The sequence below is a fragment of the Paralichthys olivaceus genome, chromosome 2 (genome assembly GCF_024713975.1).
Source record: "Paralichthys olivaceus isolate ysfri-2021 chromosome 2, ASM2471397v2, whole genome shotgun sequence".
Classification (NCBI taxonomy): domain Eukaryota; kingdom Metazoa; phylum Chordata; class Actinopteri; order Pleuronectiformes; family Paralichthyidae; genus Paralichthys; species Paralichthys olivaceus.
In genome coordinates, this window is record NC_091094.1 from 12,032,116 (window position 1) to 12,053,400 (window position 21,285).

At 43.0% G+C, this 21,285-nt stretch overlaps 1 protein-coding gene across 4 annotated transcripts in view; it reads right to left on the minus strand.

Moving 5' to 3' along the window:
• The window catches only part of LOC109638562 (semaphorin-3F-like), a 50,790-nt gene that overhangs the window by 9,812 nt on the left and 19,693 nt on the right, over positions 1-21,285 (minus strand). For 2 of the 4 annotated variants that reach the window (XM_020101595.2, XM_020101594.2), the window contains exons 3-10: positions 10,864-11,024; positions 10,715-10,777; positions 8,250-8,369; positions 6,674-6,763; positions 5,519-5,612; positions 3,919-4,038; positions 2,304-2,443; positions 222-336 (exon numbers count right to left, since the gene is read on the minus strand). In XM_020101595.2, the coding sequence (XP_019957154.2) occupies positions 222-336; positions 2,304-2,443; positions 3,919-4,038; positions 5,519-5,612; positions 6,674-6,763; positions 8,250-8,369; positions 10,715-10,777; positions 10,864-11,024 (903 nt within the window). The remainder of the gene's footprint in view (positions 1-221; positions 337-2,303; positions 2,444-3,918; positions 4,039-5,518; positions 5,613-6,673; positions 6,764-8,249; positions 8,370-10,714; positions 10,778-10,863; positions 11,025-21,285) is intronic. The other 2 variants (XM_020101597.2, XM_020101596.2) reach the window with 1 other exon arrangement.

Genomic DNA, 21,285 nt, shown 5'->3' on the forward strand with positions numbered 1-21,285 from the left:
GGAGCCAATTGTCTTTCAACAAATTAGCCTCTGGGGGCAACAGTCGATATTTACGATGTAGACAACAGATATTGTTTGCTGTATATGTTCTTTTACAGTTTATTTTATCACACGAGTCGAACGTTTCTCCAGAACAAACCTCAAACACTGACACTTTTATGCATCATCACATGCAGAATCTGTTTATAGAGATTAAAAGAGGAATTATAATGTAAACTCACTCAGTTCATCAAAGTGCGTCTCAATCCCGTCCGGTCCAGGCACCGAGCAGATGAGTCGAGCCTTCAGAAATGTGCTCCACTTGTTGACCAGACAGCAGTGTCCACCGTCGTCATTCTGTGCAGCAGAGATGCACAGTAGTCATTCATCCACCTCAACACCGACAGTCGTCCAGCGTCTGACTAGCAGCTGTTTAAAACAACCGTCCAAACTAATTGTTGTTGTTGGGCCTGTTTGAATAAAGATCAGCTCTGTGTTTCTGCTTGGCCCATCTGCTCGGGAGGTCAGCCAACATCTACTACGGAGGTAGACACTTGAGCCCTGGGAAAATGATTCATGGGCTGGAACTCGATGGACTCCACAGAGTCTAACAGATCTGCACGGGTCGAAGAAATTGACACTATCTTTATCTAATGTAACAGAGTGTGGAAAAAAATAAGTTTCATCCAACAGACTCAGAGAGAGTGTTTTATTTTGTTTCAGGCTTTGGATGGAAATGTTCATTGGAAATGGTCCATATTGTTTCCACATTTATTGTATGGATTGACATTAAATTTTGTAAATTCATTCATGGTTCCCAGAGGATGACACCAAACTGATTTAGAATATCTTCTGACTTTTTGTCTACCTCCACTAGTAGGTTCACACTTGTGGTTCTAAAGAGGGATTTACATTGTTGATGGAGTGGCTACTCAAGTTAAGATACATGCTAATACATTTTAAAGGGGATCATTCACCAGGAGGTGAACATTTTCACATGTTGAAATACATATCTCAATTAACACTGGCACAAATCTTTGTACATATCTTCATGGTGATGTTTTTTTAATGCATTTTGTGATCCCTGTCTTTTCCTCTAGTGCCACCATGACTTTGACGGGATTACTTTTGTGTAACCTTGCAATACCTCACATTGCCTTTCTACGTCCATGAATTCTGAGCCACATGTAGCCCATTCCACCCAACCTCTCCTTGCAGTATGGATTAGCTTATCAAATTTTACTTTGAACCTTGACGTATGAAGATCCAGCACTTCAGCAATAGGCATGGTTATATAATTAGTAAAGGATGAAGTACAGTACTGTCTGATTCATTCGGAACCAGTTACTGTACAGAGGAAAACTGCATGGATACAGATGACTGCACACTTGTGCACCTAGGTATAATGAAATTACAATGTTGCATGATGGGAACAGGAAACAAGGCAAGAGAAAGAAACATTAAGGGGGGTGAAAAAAAGTAATGCCCCAAAGAAAAGAAAAAAATCGCAGTGACCCCTCAGTAAGCAAGTGTCCAGTGGACGAGTTTTATGAAAAAAGATTTGGTTCCCTTGTTTGTCATTGTCAGGTAAAACCTTCTCTTTGCCCAATTATTTTCTATATGACCAAAAACAAGTTTATTCATGACATTGAAATTAGCCTCAGCAGCACGTTGTATTTACTGCAGAAATATAAATGCTAAAACAGACTAAACTAAGATGGTACACATGATGCCTGCTATAGGTCCGCATTGTAATCATGCTAATCTAAGGCAGTGCTGTACCTAAATAAAGCCTCACTGGGCTGCCCACAGGGCTGAAGACTCTTATGCTTGTTTAGTATACATCTTGTAAATTACATACTTTACAGATGCATCTTACAAACACAGAAGCATCCTGAGTTTTTCTGGAGTCCATGTTGAGATGATTTGAACGTTTGGGACACTGTTAAAAACAGTGCCTCAGGCCACATCAGCTACATCACTGAGTAAACACAGCTCAGCTTTGTATGTATGTCTGTGCATGTACACAGATGTGGACTAAAGTAAACCCCAGCACTCAAACATTTCATCCAGAGGAACAGAAATAACAGAATCATTACCAAAGTGAGCTGTTGAGGCAAAGAGCGAAGATTTAGTTTCCTAACTGGGGATTTGTTTTGTGTGATTTTTTTCTGTTCAGCAGTTACTGGTGATCATGGGGGGCTTTCTGTCTGCTCAGACAAAGAAACAGGACACAGACTGTAACTAACCATTATGGAGACATATAAACCTTTCACTGGTGATGAGCAACATGAGGTTTGCCCACTGTGAGTGTGATAACTCACCAGGCAGATCCGCCCTATCCTGGACTGGGTCATGGGACTCTGGCCCATTTCAGAGGCTTTCTCGCGGAAGAAAAAGTAGAGCTTGTCATCATTCTTCTCGGCGCTGTCTGGGATGAGGTGTGCGTGGATGAATGTGGGATCTGCAGCAAAGACAAGATGGATGGAGAGAGCATTAGTAGCTGTGTAACACATGTTCCTCTGTGCACACGCTGCGTCCAAATGTGCAGACCTGAGGACCGTTCAAATCCACAGTTCATCAAGTCTGAAAGGGGCCTCCAGCAAACTTTACCAGACATTAACTATCATTTATATAAAAACAGATCTGTTGATGTTTAAGAACAATAATTTCTACCTGAATCTTAAAAAGTTCATATATAATTCTAGATGTCTATACGGCCAAAGTTATAACATGTGACTTCTGCAGTCCGAGTTACACAAAGTTAATATCTTCCCAATATAGATTGTTTTTAGTTTTAAATTGTGTTTGAAGTTTCTCATTACTTACACTAGAAGGGACAGGAAGCAGTCTCTTAAGGGTACTAATGAACAGCAGGAATCATTATAGCAAGCAATTATTATTATTATATTGTTTTTATAGCCAAAAGATCTCGAATCCTATTGTCTCTCTACATTTTCGGACATTTAACTGGGAGGCTGGCAGGAGAAGTTCCAGCACATTGAGCCCTTCTGGAAGATTTCAGGAAATTGTCCGGACTTCAGCGAACATCTGAAATCAGTTTGTGTTTATTCAGTCCAATTGATGAAGATTCAGCCAATTGAATTCTGACAAATTAGCTGAAAGAAGCAGAAGCGTTTTAATTTCAACTGTCTGGAGCTCAGAACAATAGTTTATCTGTCCTAATGTAAACCCACCCCTCGATTTCTTCCTAGCGACAACGCTCAGTGTAGCATCACAGTGCGCTGCCACTGGCTGACTTACTGGGTCATCACTGGACGTGCAACACAGGGCGCCCCTCCCCACCGTGACCAATCAAGGTCCCAAATGGGGACAAACCAAAACCGGAGGGGGGGCGATGTATTGGGGGAGGGGGTAAATAGCCAAGAGATTCCACATGGCTGATTAGCAGGACTCAGGTGTCCCAATTCTGTTGTACCACTACCAGGGGACTGTTGTCAGGGCAACAGGGTCAGATGAAAGTCTGGGAGGCCGTGGATGATTTAGAAACATCAACCGACAGCACCCGGGACGAGTATTTTAAGTGCTGCGACAATCATGGTTCATTAGACAGCGGAGGCTACTCTGAGTCATTATTGACATTCAGTCATTTCACCCTGCAACTACACCACTGACCTTGTTTTCGGTCTCTGCAGGCGTGCAGTCTACAATTAGCAAAGTGCATTTTATGATTCAAGTCAAATGAGCATTGGGTCATGTGGAGCGGGCTGGAAAGATCAACACTCACATTCCTAGAAGACTCTAGGAGACTAGGAACGGATGATTTGCTGGGTAATGTGGAGGCTGCACTCGGCTGTTGCCTGAGACATTAAAGCATTGTTCTTACGGAGCTGAGGAATAAATTAAAAATGAACTGGACGGGGATGAGTGGAAGAAAATAAAGCTGGGTGCAGCACGAGCCGTGAGTGGAGACATTACCGTTCAACCATCTGGAGTTATACTGATCAGTCCTCATGGCTGTTTGCTTCCCCAGTGTACGGAAGATAGCAGAGTCTGTTCCCATGAAATCGATGTAGACTCCTGCGTACAGCTCTCCATCTGTCAGTCACAGAGAAAGAAGAAGGAATGGTGTTGCTGAGGTGACGTCAAGACGGGTGAAAATCATTTTCAGGTCAAAATGGAGAATGTGCGAGGGAGTGCGAGGAAAACTTGATTAAAAGGGTTGCATCATCCCTCACTTAACAATCAGACTGATGGCGAGGACATGGGCCTTTTAAAGATAGAGATCAACTCTACATGACGACAGGACAGAGCCAAAAAACACATCATACCTCAACATCTCATCCAAGTCTGTTCAGTGGAGTCAGAAATGTCACATTCAGGGTTTAAAATTGTGACCTTATGATTATACTGCAATCATACTTAAGCTCATTAAGCCAATCAGTGTAATTTAAAAAGACGGCTGTATTCCAACAGTTTTAAGTCAGATTCTTGGTGCATATACTGGTGTCGAGGAAATCCTGATATTGGAGCTGTTCAGCTTCTCCATCAGACATTTTCACACAAGTAGAGTCCAATCTATCATATCTGAAATCTGCATGTACACAAATGTCCAGACCCTCATTTTCCATGCATGTAAAATATGCTGAAACTTGGGAGTGACATTTTGAGGAGGTAAGTAAAATATGGTTGGTGAAACAGTGGTGTTAAAAAACCCACTAATGCCTAAACCAGGGAAATTCCAGTTTCCTGTGTTGTGTCAGTGCGGTGCGCGTCTCCCCTGCCAGTTGTGTAAGAAAAGCTGCAGCTGATGTTTTTTCTCTTTTAGTGTTACAGTTTTGCTCGGTTCAGCTAGAAATGAGCTGACATGAGAGAGGCGCTTTCGGTGCCACACACACACGCAGAGCAGGAGGTCACTGATCAACAGCCATGCTTGACCACCTGTACGCTGCTGACAGCAGAAGACCACCCACTGACACAAGTCTGACCAAATAATAACTATACCTGTCCCAGAGCTGGAATGATTAGAATAACATGTCCTACTTGTGGCTTATGTTTAGGACACAAACAAGCAACCTAGAGACAAGGGCTTAGTAATATGCTGGTTTTAAAACCTTATTTTTCATCATTTTCATTGTACAAAAAAGCAAAAAAACATGAATGAATCAATTAATTAAGAGAATAACAGGCAGATTAATCTGTTGTGAAAACCATTTCATTGCCTTAAATCTGCCTTAATCTGTAAATCTAGTGCACACTATGAGCACTGTATTAATTTGTTTCTGTACTTAAGTTTAAAGACTGATTGTTGCTCCTGACTGAAGGTTGTAGTTTTAAACTCTTTATGAACAGAAAATGAGAAACACTTGATTAGAGCAAAGCATTATACAAATGGGAGCAATATATTGATATATAGTGAACTTTTGTTATATTGCTATTGGTGGAAATTACATTTTGATAAATATGGATCATATTTTATTGCCCAGCCCTATTAAGACATGCAGAATACAGACGGTTCTTTAAAGCTGCCTGTACATATCATATAAAGAGAAATAAAACAAAAAAAGGAGATACTTACTAATCAAAGCTGAGACGCTGTTCAGTTTGGGGTCGTACGGACATTTTCCTTTACCAGAATCCACTTTACCAGGTTCAAGTCGGAAAATATATTCCTGCAATGGAAAAGAATTCGGAATAACATTAATGTTTTTCTTGGTAAAAGATTTATTGTGTTAAAGGATTTGTTTTTGTATTTGGGTGGGAGGGTTATTATTTTACTGCAGCAGGTACAAGGCACTTTGAGTTTTTGTTTCACAGTAGCATCAAACTCATAATGTGATCAGCTGAGTTACAACGATGAGGAGTGAGCTGTGACTCTACAGCCACTGAACAACACGCTCTCACGGGACCACTGGATCCGCTGAGGGGAACAAAACGCGTACAAAGCCAGTTATCAGTGAGATGGAGAGGTGGAGGAAAATGCTGAGAGCCATCCAGAAAAAAACTCATCCACCATGCTGCACATGTTAGTGGCTCAAACAGGAACAAGAATCCATTATTTCATAGGGAAAGAGGACATCTTGAACATCTGTGTCAACACCGGGTATGTGTCTGTGCCGAGTTTAGCCGGGCACTTCAAAGCTGGCTGATGATGCTTGACAGGTTGGAAATATGTAGAGGGAGGCAGGATAATGTCAAAGCTGCTGAAGTTTTTATATAGCAAGACTCAAAAAATCGTGTTGTGATGAAAGTGTTATCATTTGTACCAAGCTAAATAAACTTCAAGACCTTAATAACTCTGCACATTTAATGGAAAATCAGTCTGTTGAAAATGTTTATGTCTCTGTGACTTGACCTGATGAAGGGAGAAGTGATTCACAGTGGGTTTTTTGGGGTTATTTCACAGTTTGTGTCTACTCATGAAATCACTCTTGACAAAATACATTGAAATTGAATTAGAATATGAAGAACAAACCCAGAGGAATAGGAATACCACATTTATAAAGTACTCTTTTGTGTTGAAGGAGGTACAAAAGGCTCCTCCGAAAAAAAAAGAAAATTGTTTTGATGCTAGAGTTATTTGAAGACTCAGCAGTTCGGCTAGCTGACTTAACCAACTAAGATTAAAAAAAATACAGAATTGCATTATCCCCCTACTTCAACTGAGAGTTAAAAAGTTTTGCAGGTGAGCGTCAGACCTAAAGAGCCTTTACAAAATCTCCCTTCTGCCCACCTTCGCCTCCAAGTGCTCTGATGTAGTGCTGATGTCTGCTGCCCGACTTGTTCTCCCTCCAGATTGGGGTGCCTGTAGGAAGTGGGACCCCTAAATAAAAACAGAGACATGGCACAGTGGGCCATCTCGTTACCGACATCTGATTCCAGATCAGTGGTAAAAATCAACTGGTGATGCCTGTGAGAGTAACATATAGGAAATAGTAGGAAAAAGGGATTGGAAAAAAAAAAAAAAGGAGCCTGGACGAAGATTTTTTTTTTTTTTTAATGGAGAGAAAAATGTCAAACAAGCGAAGAGAGCACCAGAGTCTGGTGGATGACATCTGTCATTAAGAAGCCATGTTAGATGAGACACAGCGTCATGCAAACATAACCAACTCCATGCATAAAGCATGCAGCAGAGAAGAGAATAGAACAAAATGACAACAACAAAAAGTGTGTAATGAGGTGAAGAATAGAACAAATTAAAGTGTGGGACCAGTGGAAGATATTGAAATTATTTCATTTCATCAGGATATTTAACCAAACAAGTAATCTGCAAATATGACTGAAGCAACTACGAGGTGCAACGATATAGTAAGAAAAGTTTATATTAATAAACCTTGAATAAACAGGCCATCGGTGCCCTGTAGCGACAGTGGCTGGGACTCATTGGTGACATTGTCAATCACGACAACAACTGATTCTTCAGTTCGGGGTTCTGTGTATTGAGTCACTTTTCACTGAACTTTGAATAAACAGGTGAACAGCTGTTTATGTGGAACAGGAGAAAGTTTCCAGACAGTAAAAAAAATTGTGCGTCAACTAAGGACTAAAAACGTGTGAAGCCCTCTGCTTAACAAGCGGAAGAATTTCTGAACAATTGGTTTCTGTTTACATCTACTCTTACCACGGAAAATCCTTACAGTGTGAAGCAGCATAGCTTTTGGGCCTTCGGGGAAAAGCTGAATGACAAGAGGCGGACTGACCTTTACATTGAAACCTGAATCCTCCGTTTGAACCGTGAGACTAAACAGGCGGACCGGTGAGTGTAAGTGTGTGGACATGCAGCCCGGGCGGGAGCAGCTGCTGCAGCTCTGTGTCCGCCATCGTGCTGGAGCGAGGGAGGGATGGAGGAAGGGGTAAGCTACAAGGCCGATGATGGATGAGAGGTTCCATCGGTAATGATGGGCTTTCAGAGGCTCTCAGCCAGACAGGCCACAGGCCGTAGTGTGTAAACAGGTGAGGAAGGGAGGGAGGTCTACGAGGAGGCAACATATGCTCTAGATATACCGTCAATGTGCGATTCCCAGCGGTGAGGGAAGATTGCTGCAAACATCTCTAAGCGGCGGCAGTTAGGTGACTCGCCCACAGCAATTTTGGAGTAATAATTGAGATCAAGACCAACCGGCCAAGAGCTTATTTTCCCCTCTGAATCCTTCAGACCGTGAAACAGCACAAATCAATGAAAACCAAGAAGCCGAAAATGACTGAAGAAAAGCAGAGCCCATGAAAGCTAGGAGCAGAAGGAGACTCCCTGATCCGAGATTGATTGACAGATATGGTTCAGAGTAAAAGGTCACAGTGTCTTTGGTTACCTGTGACCTGCGTCCTCGGTCTACGTAGGTGCAGATGGGGTTGTACGCCCCTGTTCCGCACACATACAGGTGGGTCCGGTTCCATGGCTCGATCAGACGGATGAAGTTTCCACATTCCCCCTGTGGGAGGGCAACACAAAAACCCAGCAGGATTAGAGACTTAGACAAGAAAAAAAGATGCTGAACATGAAAACCAATGAAAAAAATGGTTACATAATCTAAAATTGCCCCACTGCTGGTTGTTAACCCCTCTATCTGGCTTAAAACCGTCACATCTATCATTTCAGCTGTTGGCCGGCTTGTGTTTGGCAGCTCCACTCCCTGGCTCAGAGAGTTGGCCTGGCCTGGGCTTCACACCAGACCACACTGTCAGAGGGAAAATGTTTCCAAACACCATACAACCATGTGGCAGGAACCAAGAGCAGCAGTGGGTCTGAGCTGTCAAGTGTGTTTGCCGGGGGTTTGAGGGAAAAAGCCAATTCAATGTTCCGTCAGACTTGACAACTGAAAAACATTTTGGTTGGGCATAATTACACAGTTGAGTGAAAATTTAGCCCTTTAGGAAAGATTTTTTTTTTTTTTAACATCCAATTTGCATTTTTTATTTTAGAAGATGACAAAGATGCGAAAATCTCAACACTGATGTGGTTTGTTTGGAATTTCAATTATTTGAGTGCAAAGAAATCAGGCAGACAAAACAAGTTTTATAGAGGGAGGACAAAAGAGGTGGTGCTGGTGAAAACAGCTCAGTGCTTTCGAGGTTTGCAGCTTTCTAATCTCGATTTGTCCAACCAGCTGTCCGCCTCTCCCACTCTGCCATCCACCCAAATCAAAACTCCATCTACAAAAATGTACAGGCTTATGATATCTGCTCAGATTTGTCCATCATGTTGGCTGCTAGTGACAGCTGGTGAAAAAGAAAGGATGTACCAAGCATAAAAAAAGAGGGGGGGGATGAGCTACTTTGGCAGATCTTAGCAACACGACAGATGCACAAGTCAGAGGATGTGTGTGTGTGTGTGTGTGTGTGTGTGTGTGTGTGTGTGTGTGTGTATGTGTGTGTATTTACGCATGTGGGCTTGTGTGTATTATTCAGCGCCCCCCCACCGAGAGCACAGTGGGGATGATTGCCTTTGACCTCCTGCCTGAACCGACATCCCCTTTGAATTGCTTTTGAATTGTCATCATCTGTCATTCCCTAAAGAGCGGCCCACACTGCAAGGACGTCTCGCAGTGGCCAATTTTATTTCTTACTTTGGTGATGAAATTTCAAACCCACCTCGGACACACACAGACACGCACACACGGAGGCTCGCACATGCACACGTGAGCATACAGATGCCAATACGACGTAGCTAGAGGCAGAGAGAGGCGCAGGTCACCAAACACGCATAAATGAACATTCCAGTTGGATAAACAGCAGCCTGCGCTCTCTACCAGCGGGAGAGCAGGGTTATTAGCCAGAGCCTCATGCCCACTGACCTCTGGCAGCGCTCACCCCCCAACATGGATCAGATGAGAGAGTGTGTGTGTGTGTGTGTGTGTGTGTGTGTGTGTGTGTGTGTGTGTCTGTATGAGAACAAAATCAAACGATAAAGATCAGGTCTTAATATGAATTTCAATGATGAATTTCCATCTCGTCCTGGTGGGGACTCCGCTGTGGCTTTGTCTGGATGTTTGAATGGTATTAACACTTCACACAGGCCTGTAGCTTCCGGTGGCAAGTCGGGACAACAAATAATAAAATAATCATGGTGCAAAAAATAAATTTCTCTATGACATGTATGAGATGCGTAGGTTGGTGCGTGGAAGACGTTTTCAGATTTCAGTGAAGACGGCCGAGTGTCGCACGTTCCAGGTTCCCGCTTGAGCGTAATTGGTGGCAGCTGTGTGCACTCAGCAATCAGGGCGGCAGCGACAGTGAATGAGAGGCAAGATTTAAAATGTCCTTCAATGACCCCAGTGCCACATTCAGATCTGAAGTGGCCTCCACAAAAAATACAGAGCTAGATGAAAACACAGATGAGATGTTTTACACCAGGGCTTTAATAAATGTTTTAATGTGCAGCAGGTCACACAGGACGCAGGTTTACAGCCGTGCTGGAACATTTACAGGTACATCGTCCTGCCTGGTTCTGAGAATGAATGAATTGCTCAAAAGGTTTGTGTGAAAACATTCAGGATTCACGATGAAGGATTAGGGCAAAAATTTTGACTTGTCCAATGAGAAAAATGTCATAATATTTCAAGGAAAATTAAAAAAGTTATCAAATAAGCAGCAAGGAGAACCCTGTGCTCGCTGGAGTATTCCTTTATTTGTGATGGTCCACATTCATCATGTAACGCAGGCAACAGGCCGATGTTCTCCCCCCCTAACGTGACACATGTTCCCATGTGGCCCTAATACTTGTACTTGGTCATAAATAATTGCTCATTGTTCTACATGACATAGTTTCAATACTTACATTAGTGTCTTTTCCTGACAAAACACATTCAGTCTTCCTCTGCGGGACAACAGGCCAGTGGATCTGACAGGGGAACAAATAATGGTTAGCTGTAAACTTGTGTTGAGCCTATCCAGTTTTTTAATGGTTTTTTGTGGGACATTTCTTACTATGAGCGGCTCCTTGTTGATGTCGTGCAGATCCAGAGAGAGGATGTAATCTTTGCTGCCCACATACATGCGGTCATGGTCCTCATCCATGCGGAGGATACGATAGTCGGTCGAGTTCAGCAAAAAGGAGAAGTGGTGAGCAGTGCCAGTGGACTTTAACTCTGCATAAATAAGGCAAAAAAAAGAGAGTGGGGGGAAATAAATACTTCTGTTAGTGCTGTGAGACTCCAGTAAAAAAAAAAGCATAAAATCAAACTGGGAAACAGAAACCACAGACAGTCACAGGAGATGTGTGTAGCTGCTCATTTTGGCCCAGAGATGCTCTTTGGTTTGGCAAAGTTCCCTCAAACTTTCTGTTCTAGAGGGGATCTTCTACGCTGATGACATGATAGTAGGTTAATGATGTTTCTACCACCAGACTCTGCTAAATTAAATTAAAGAAGCCATTCATTTTTCACCCCAGCATCACAGTTACAACAGGCAATTATGGGGTTAGGAGCAGGCTCAATCAGGGAATGACAGACTTGACAAAAGCAACGACGAAAAAGTGAAACCAAGAAATCCAAGAAATTATGTTTATATACAAATAAACTGCAGCAGCAAATACATTGGAAATGTAATCAAAATAGCCAGGAGCTTGTTGGGGTGAATGGTGGGAGTACACAGCATATAAAAGTCTCACTGGTGACCAGGCTCCATATCGCATGTTCGGGTTAACGAAACGAAAAATTCCTTCCCATACCGTTACTTTGAATTAAATAGTGGATTTCTCTGGCTGCAAACATTGTTGGAAACATTTTTGATCGTGTAAGTACACTAGTCCAAAAAATACATTTTTGGACATCACATTTTATAGCTTTAAGTTGTCTATAACTTAAATTTCTGGCAGACAGGAGACAGAGGTAAATGGCAACAGAAAAGTAGTTGATCAGTCATGCCAACAGTAAAGAGTTGTGTTCATTTGAGAACAACATGGCTGCTATTACAAAAAGGCCGGAAAGCAGATGATTTTCAGGACCTGAGAGTTTGACCCTGGACCTCATTCGCCTTTTTCCCGCCAAATACGTCCAGTTGTGAAAGAGAAGATTTCCTTCATTATAATCTCTAGTTGTCAATTCTCCGAAGACACCGACCCCTCCTGCGCTTATAGTCTCACATCATCTCCTACACAACGTTACCACATCCTTTCCTCCATATCGGTGCTTCCCAAACTATTTGGAAATCAAACAGCTCTCAGATGGCTCATATGCTGCTCAGGGCAATTCACTGGTGTCTGAGTTTAAGTTACACCCGGTGTGTGAGGGGAGATAAGTGGAGATCTGGTGTACAGAAAGCAGCTTTTTTTCTCCCGGTCCTCCCATTACCTCCCGAGCTGTTAGAGAATCTGATAGGTCCCACTCTTTCTCCTGGTCCCTTTCAAACTACGCTTGGGAAAGTGGAGCTTGAGATAGTTAAGCCTGCACTTGTGCTGTTCTATTTACAGAGAAAACGGGGGTTCCAGATAGAGGACCTGTTCATGTTCCACTTCAACGGGACCAGACAAACAGCTCCACTGTTTTCTTGAACCGAGTCTGAGCCTCACTGATGATGAGAAAGACCTGCTCCAACCGCTACAGCAGATTTCCTCATCCAGGCAGAACTTGTTGTTTGACTCGGAATAATAAGGGAGCGTGATGTTTTCCACCTGCACAGGACATGTTGAAATACTGACATGAATCCTCTGGCTGAAAGCTTCTCAGCCTCTGGTGAGCTGAGCTCCTTCAGGAACTGTGAAATGCTGCTGTCACGGTGCAGCATCACGGCCCTCGGTGGAGTGGATAAGGGAGTAAACAGGAATAGACGTGGCTGTCACCCATGTCATTCTCATAAGTTCCCTGCAGAATAATCTGTAAAGCTTCTTCCTACTCATGGACAGAAATGTGTTGTGGGTCTGTGTTAAATTGACCTTCAGTGGAATCATATTGTGGTGACATAATGGGCTATTGTCTCACAAAATGTTGTAGTGATCAGTTAAAATAAAATCACAGGAGGTTTCTCACAGAAGTTAATGTTTCACATATGTGAAGATCTAAATATTACTTTGTAAAATTAAACCCCATGTTGAGTACTACGTTTACCATTTATGGCTGTAGTTTTATTTTTCAACAGTGGTACTCAGATTCTATAATTATCTCTCTGTTTAACAGCATTTATCATCAGTGGCAGATTCTGCCATTTCTGTGCACGATTCAAACTACACAAGAGGGATTCACAGGAAATTACCGGTTTTTATTACTTTATTTATCATATTTAAACATCAATGTTCTGTGATCTCTCTCCTGACTTAGAATCAGGGATGTATTGAGTTAACTTCCACCTCAAAGATTACTTACTGATGCTGTTTTGATTTGAAGGCGTTTCCTCTGTAATCAATCACAGGAAATGCAGTCCACCTCAGGCTGTAATTATCTGTCCGAACCTGGCCGAGGCTGAGAGAAAACTAACCAAGCCCGAGATGCATTTTGTTTTTTTTTTGTGTGTCCGAACCCGGCCCCAGCCTGTTTTTCGATTACAAGGTTTTTAGCAAATGTTACTGAACCCAACCCCAACCAAAAAATAATTTGAAATGTTTGCACTGTAATTATTCAAACAATTGTCAAAAGCAAATGTATAGTTATTTTCAGGACTTTTTGACCATTTATGATTAGAATTACAATAGCATTGTGACAGATGCACACACTGAAATCATTCTACGATCATTATTAGTAGTAATTATACTAACCATTAGGAATCAAATCACTAACCATTTCAATTATGCCGTTGTTGGCATTTTTGAACTCATTCAAATTTGATGCATGGACATAAGGAAATAAAGAGCAACCTAAATCAGCGTACACATCTATCTTTTCTCCATGAACATCTCATCTCATTTTCTATACGCGTCTCCATGTCAATCACATACTCAGCAAAATAGAAGCTCTGGTGGAACAAACACTTCAAACGATATTGGAGCTTCAGGGACAGTCACCAGCTGACATCCCACATTTATCACTCGTGGGGCATCTGAACGGGAGCATACTGGTGGTGACTGCCCGTCACATGTCTGACAGCGGTTAGGTCACTGCAAAGTTCAGGTAGACTGGAGTGGCAGATAGATGAGACGGGCCAGATGGACAGACAGACTGATAACCTACTACCTTACATATAAACATTAACCAAAAAACATTATCAGTTACAGCTTCAGATCCCGACAGCCTGTTATCTCTCTCTGTCTCTGTTCTAGTCTCCATCTCTCATTCAGAATCACTGGATCAATATCAACCAGTTTTAGAGATGACCTTAAAAAAATGACCATATTGATTTCACTGAGGCCACATGAGCCAGGAAAAATGAAAACCAGCGTCCAAGTGTCCAAAGAACTGCGGGAGAAAGTTTTCAGTCTGAACGGATTACAATGCAGCATGCAACAATTACATTACTTAAATGCCAGCGCACAAAATTGAAAATGGAATAATTATCTTCTCATAGAAGAGAATTTACATGGTTGAAATTATATTCAATTGTGGTTTGGAGAACTTATCATTACAAACCACCACTTGAAACACGGTTCAGTTTTATGTTCTCTTAAACTAAAATGGGAGACCACTGACAAATAACAGAAAAGATGTTTGGCGGGAAATAATGGAAAATATGTTTGGCCGCGTGTGCTTGATGAAAATCATTTGAAAAAGAAGAAAAGGAAACATCTTTTCATGGTGGTCTGCATTTTTAGGATCACTGGTTATATTGTTCTAGTAATAGGAAGCACGGCCTGGCCAAAAGAGTAAAAACCGTGTCGGTGACGGTCATGCGTGCACATGCTTAGCCTCATCACAGCATCCCTTTTGTATGTGGCCCCATTGTGAGGTTATGTGCTCATGGTTCCAAACAACAAATCGGACTCATTTCAAAGCACATTTCAAACCCATATGGAGACTACAAGTGCCTTTGGGTAAAATATAATGGCTCTATCAAAGCTATACTTTGCATTAACTCTATTCATCTTGCCATTTTAATCTGTGAAAATGAAGGAGCAATCTTGCACTCAGGAGAAAAATTACATCGTTATGAGTTGAGACCTGCTAAAACACAATTCCTTTGAAAAAATGCCTGTGGTGCGGTGAGATAACAGTAAGGTATGATAACAGTCCACCTCAAAGCAACTCCTTACTCTATTGTCAGCACAAATTCTTCTCGGTAGCATTCCTGCCCGTTGCAGCTCATCCCTAATTGCCCATGAAGCCAATAAAAATGTTACCAAACAAATCACAGCCTTGACATCGTGTTCAGCGGCAGAATTTACGACCCACTGGCAAATTCAGCAATGATAGGGCGCAAGTGTCTGTCTTTAAGACCGCAGGATCTGGTGTGTATCAACAAGTTTCCCAGCAAGGTCTGAGTAATCACTTCCAGACACAGAGGCAGACAGAGCTACACCGTCTCTGGTGTGAACGTGGAGTTGTCTTCAGTTTGTTGGAGACCTTTGTTGGATAAAAGCCAATCTGTCCCCACTACTCCCCCAAAATGTGAATGACATCTGCTGGTAAACCGAGCCTGTGGTCTGTCCACCTGTTGATGTGATCCCTCTGCACCGAGTGTCACTCTTTGCTCTGTTCTGCAGCCAAGGTATGCAGCCCTTCGGCCAGGCTTTGTACTGCGGTGTGGTTTTCCCGGGTCAGATTTAAAGGAACATGAGTGACCTCGGTTTTGTGTCTGTAAGGAGATAACGAGAGACGCAGCTCCCAGACAAGCCTGCTGCTATCAGCCTAGAAAATCTTCCCTTTCTTCCAGTTAGTGTGTATGTATATGTGTGTGTGTGTGTGTGTGTGTGTGTGTGTGTGTGTGTGTGTGTGTGTGTGTGTGTGTGTGTGTGTGTGTGTCAGTTGAAAAGGGAGGTGGTCATGGGTGGGGGGTGTGGTTTGAAGAAGCAGGCAGCAGAAAATCCCACATACCTGCCCAGGCATCCCCAGCATGCAGTCTGAATTCCCCCTGATCTACCGCTGTTCAGAGCAGAGGTGTGGCCCCACCTTGCTGCAGCTTGTCTGCAGTCATGTGTGCACGGATGTGCCCTTAAAAGGATTTTTATCTATCAACTGAAGGAGCAACTTTCTAAAAAGGTCTATGGCATCTCAAGCTTGTGATTTCCAACTATGCTACTCTTATATGTAAAAAAAATAAGATTTGCTAGTTTCACACAAACTTACTCTTCCATTCACCCTCATCTTATTTGGTCATATGGGTCTTTGGTTGCTCGTAGCAGCAGTCACACCGCTTCCTAAATGCCAGGTTGTCCTCCCAAATTCCAAATCTGCTCCTTATGGACCAGGTTTCTCTCACAACTGTCAAGCTGCGTCTTAGAAAGCTGAAAAAAATCTGACAGCGTAAAAGGGCTTTAGCTGTACATGTCTAGCAAGCTCACAAAGGTCGCAGATCAGAGAACACGTATGAGTAACTTTTTGATTCATCCATCTACTATAAATGCACAATATAAAGTATTAATTTTAAGTGTCTCTAGGTGCCATTCCTTGAAAATCCCAAGTGCACGCTGAAAATTTGAGGCCAGTGCATGTGTGTAACTGCACAGGACAGAGAGGCCATTACAAGAGGAGCTGCAGCAGAGAGAAGCCTTATCAGCTCAAGCTGTCTCCACTTTGTGTTTGCCTCCGTTCACCACCTCATAATCAGCCTCCCGCCACTCACTGGGGCCACGACTATTGACTCAGTACACATGTCACTGGAACTGATTGCTGTTTACCTGTGCCTGTCAAGGAGAAATAATTGGCACCAGATTATATCTTATCTATACCCTTCCGGATGCTGTCACTCAGATGCTCTTCATGCTCGTCTGCCACCAATACCACTGTGTGTGTAGCCTGTGTGTGTGTGTACGTGTGTGTGTGTGTGTGTGTGTGTGTGTACATAGAAAGAGAAGTCGAGCGCTCTGATCCTCACATCAAATCAGGGACACCTGTCTCCTACTGCACAAATCAAGAGCAGGGAAAAATTGATTTGAGCAGTGAGTTCACTTCCCGAGTAGAAGTGAGAGATTATAACAAATCTATTTCTGCTGTTTTTGGATGACAGCAAAGGTTAATTAAAGCACGAGGGAGTAGAGGGGGCGCTCTGCTTCGACTGACAAAGGTCACTTATTTAGTTTGTCGGGTTTGCAAAAGCCAACCTCCATCAAGTTCATGTTGTGCTGTACCTAATCAGAAGAGGATACAGTGGGATTACATGCACAGAGGAGACGAACAAGACATGTGGCTCCTGTTAAAATGTAATGTCATCTTTCCCAACCTTTTACACAGAGGGATGAAATATAATAAATGATCATTATTCATATTCCAGAAATCCAATCAAGGAACAAAAAAAAGTATATTTATTTGTTATAAAGAAACCAGTGCAATGCATATCCATGCTTTTTCCTCTACAAACACCACAGTGGACAGCTGCCCTCAATAGTTCTGCAGGGCTGCATGTGAAAGGTCAAAGGGCACAAGGGGTCTGAGGTGAAAGCTCATCCTGGCCCCCTTACACACTTCAGCATAATCAGGATTATCTCTGGGGGGGTCAGGCAGAGTGCCTCCTCCAAGCTGGGAGAGCAGGGTGGTCATGATGATACTGAGCTGGGGTGGTTAAAGAGAGGAGGAGATCAGGGAGAGATAGGAGAAGACGTCTCGTGAGAAATGTTTGAAAGGGGGCAAGGACACTGGTGTAGGTGCAGCTAATTGAAAAAGAGCAAAGCATCTAATGATTACAGTGAGACTTTACAATTCTATAGGATTTATACTGCATTATATATTTACATTCGTTTCACAAAAATAAAACTGATGTGGCAATGAAAACTGAGAAATCCATACCGACACTATGCTGTTACACATAAAGCCCTGCTTTCAGGAAATCACTGTGCCACACTCTTATGCTACAACATTAATCTCTGGATTTCAGAGAACATGAAAAAACACTGTTTGGTTCCTTAGTTTACAAAATACTCAATCTTCCAAACACAGTCTGGTCCATTGGTCGGCCGTTGTAAGCGTGTAAGTGTTCATGTGTGTGTGTGTGTGTGTGTGAGGGGAGGGATTGGGGTCGTGCAGATGCTGCAGGCCGCTGTAATGATGATGAAGCTGTGTTTGTTGATGTAGCCGCACTGTCGCTTGCAGCGAGCTGGTCTGGGTGGCAGCGGCGGTCAGTGGTGACACGGCAGGTTAGAGGGATTATGGCGAGGGCTGAATAATGAGACAGCGTTGGTGTGAATGGATGAAAAATCCTCCTCTCCCCAGCTGACCTCTGACCTGGCACTCAGAACAAATACTCTCCCTCTCGGTCAGCTGCATTAATAAACACCCAGATGCACAGTGCTTTCTCACTTCATTCTTATTCATAGATTTCTCTTACTCCTCTGCTCGATTAGTTTTGCTGAAATTTGCAACATTCCTGTCGATAAATCAGCTCATTTCTCTTCTGAGTGAACTAAGCTTACGTTTACAAGTGCGCTCACGCTTTCTCGTGTATCAAGGTCATGGCCAGTGTGTTGCTAGCTGGGGGCAATAAGAGGGGGGTAATTAGGAGGTAAATTTAGAGAGACCATTAGACGCAAGTGTTGACTCAGGGTCCACTGGGGACAACAGCCACCTCTATCCTGTCTGGGTGTTCCACTCTCCTGTCCAGCGCTGAGAATCCACTCTATTCCCTGAGGTCATTTTTCACCCACAAAAGCAAATGGTGTGGTGGAGGAGTGAGAATGGAGGGAGGAGTCCCGAGGGGAAGAAAAGCCTGACAGCAAACGTAAGAACTTCCATTTATCAACGCAGGCAGAAGAGAGCCATGGAAACTCTGAGTCGAGCCCATAGAGAGCTGCTCAGCAACTAACACAGAGAGGCTGAGCTCCCTTCCACTGCTGCTGGAGGCGCAAAAAAAAAAAAAGCACTCACAAAGGCTTTCCGATGTGTATTCTAATCAGGAGTTGGACAGAGGACAAAACCGACTCACGAGATGTCAGACAAGCTTAGGTAAAGAGCAGGAGTCGAGAGAGGAGACAGACGTTCTCAAAAGTCATGTTTAAGAAAGAAGGAGCGAGCAGCATTTGGTATTCAAACAGAGGCCATCATTTACAAGTTAAACAGACAGAGGGGCAGATACATGGATTTAAAAAGCTGTGTAACATTCTGCCCATGTGTATCCCACTAATAGTTCAAGAAATCTCAGTTTGTCTGTATGTGGCTCAAATATCATGAGAGCCGTTCAACTTATCGGCTTCACACTTTAACAGTTTTTTGTTAGGGGCCCAAGGACATGCAGTGTTGAATTTGGTGTGATTTGGACATATGATTGTGTTCAATATTAATAAACAGATGACCAGCGCTCTGTAGCGGCAGTGGCTGAGCCACAGGCCAGGTAAACAGACCATCCCAAACAGGCAGGTTTAAAAAGGTTACTGCACTAGTGTAGGTCAATTAAACAAATGAGCAGTACTCTTTGAGTCAACCAAGATGCTCTCCGTTGATTTATATGAGTTTCCCTTGCTGTTTTTGATGCAGCTTCTATGAGATATGTAGTTGATGTTATAGATTCATAAAGCAAAATGAACAAGTAGACTGGAAGATACATCAAGCCTCATTGGCTCAAGTTCAAAAAATAATGGAAGGGAGTTTTGATAAGTCTGGAAATCTTCTCTTAAGGGATTGGCTGCAGTTAAGACTCAAACTCCTATATTAAGGAGGACAAAGTATTCTCATCCTTTCAGTCATATTCATTCAACCATATTTCATTTGGACAATTAGGAATGCAAAGGCAATGGGATGAGCAAACCCAGTTAATCAAAATGCTGCTTCTTCTGTAAAATAAAACTGGATTACTGCTCAGTGATGAGTGATGAGGAAACGCGTATCTCTGCATCATTAATCCTTTTCCTGTCCTGCATCAACCGTTAGAGATTGTTTGAGCTTTTCCTCCACCCTTGCACACCATCCAGAACACTGAATGGATTCTTTACAGATGTTGTTATGGAAGCTTGACATAAAAACTTCGAGCATCCTCGGGTATCTTAAATCTCCCTCTCTATGCCTGCTTAAAGTTATTTTGATTTATCGCCCAGCTTCCTTTGACACCTTTCCTTTCCTATTGGCTTGTCTGATCCTGCCAGCATCCACTAGCCTCCGTCTGCATACCAGTACATTGAGATAACACATGGCTGTTTTTCTGTTGAATCCTTCAATCCTTTCTTTAGCACCCAGCATGGCACAGGTGGAAGAAGGAGGGTGATGGGGGATGATGTGCGAACGAATGATGCATGGCTCAAACTTCACCCATTAAAAGTATTTAACTCTGGCATGAAGAAGGAGTCAAGAGACACTGAGATTCAGCAGTGATGCATTCATATGAATGTTGTGCAAGCTTTAAGAAAATTCCTCTTAATATTTGCATTTGCCTGCAGTTGTGTGGTGCTAACAGCTTCCATTGTGCAAAGAGGACATGGTGACACATTCAAACAAGGACCAATAACTATGACACAGCATGGAATTTCCTTGCTGCTTTCCAGCTAAAACGGCATTCTTGTTAATTTAATGTGTGATTTCGTCTCCTCTGTCCACACACACCATGTGGTGTTTGTGTCAGCTATTCTCTTGAGAGACTGGAGCAGCCCACCTGGAGAGAGAGAGGGCAATTATTTGACCCCATTCAAGAGGCAAAACTTTCTTAGGTTTTTGGGAGGGGGATTTTGAGCACTTGCACTAATTTCTAAAGCAAATGATCTAAGATGGAGCTTTTGGATTAAATTTGCCCATGGAAAATGTGGAAATCATGGAATATGCACTGCAATGGTAAGGACATGCCTGTATTTTCTTTTTCCTGTATCGAGGTATGAAATGATATGGTCAATTAGAGGTTTAAGCTGTGAATATAAACTCTACCTCAGTTCCAAAGGACCAGACAGGGCAGCTAGAGGAGTTAGAGGAGCCCCTGGGTCACCAGCATCAGTGGAGTTATACTGCAGACCACTAATGGGAGAGTGCCAGAAGCCCATCTGCCTCGGCACGGTCAACTTAATATTGCATGCCCTGCTGCTGCACACACCCACCTGACCTCACGTCAGTGCGAGACAAAGACAGGGTCAACCCCGACCAGGTACAAGTCGGCACAGATCCTGGGCCGAGCCTTGTACGCTAATTTCCTGTGACAGGCAGGGGACAACCAGATAATGCTCAACAATCAGACGGCTGGTTGCTGAGCAGCATGGCGTGGACCTCAGATGGGGTGTTAAGGTTTTGGCCTGCAGCAAGGACCTGCTCTTTTGTCTGACGGCCTTTGTGCTGTGTTAATGGAGAGTAGAGGCTTTTCCACAAAGACTCAAAAGCATAAACACAAGAGTCATTGTAAGGCAGCAATGATGCCATTTTTGGA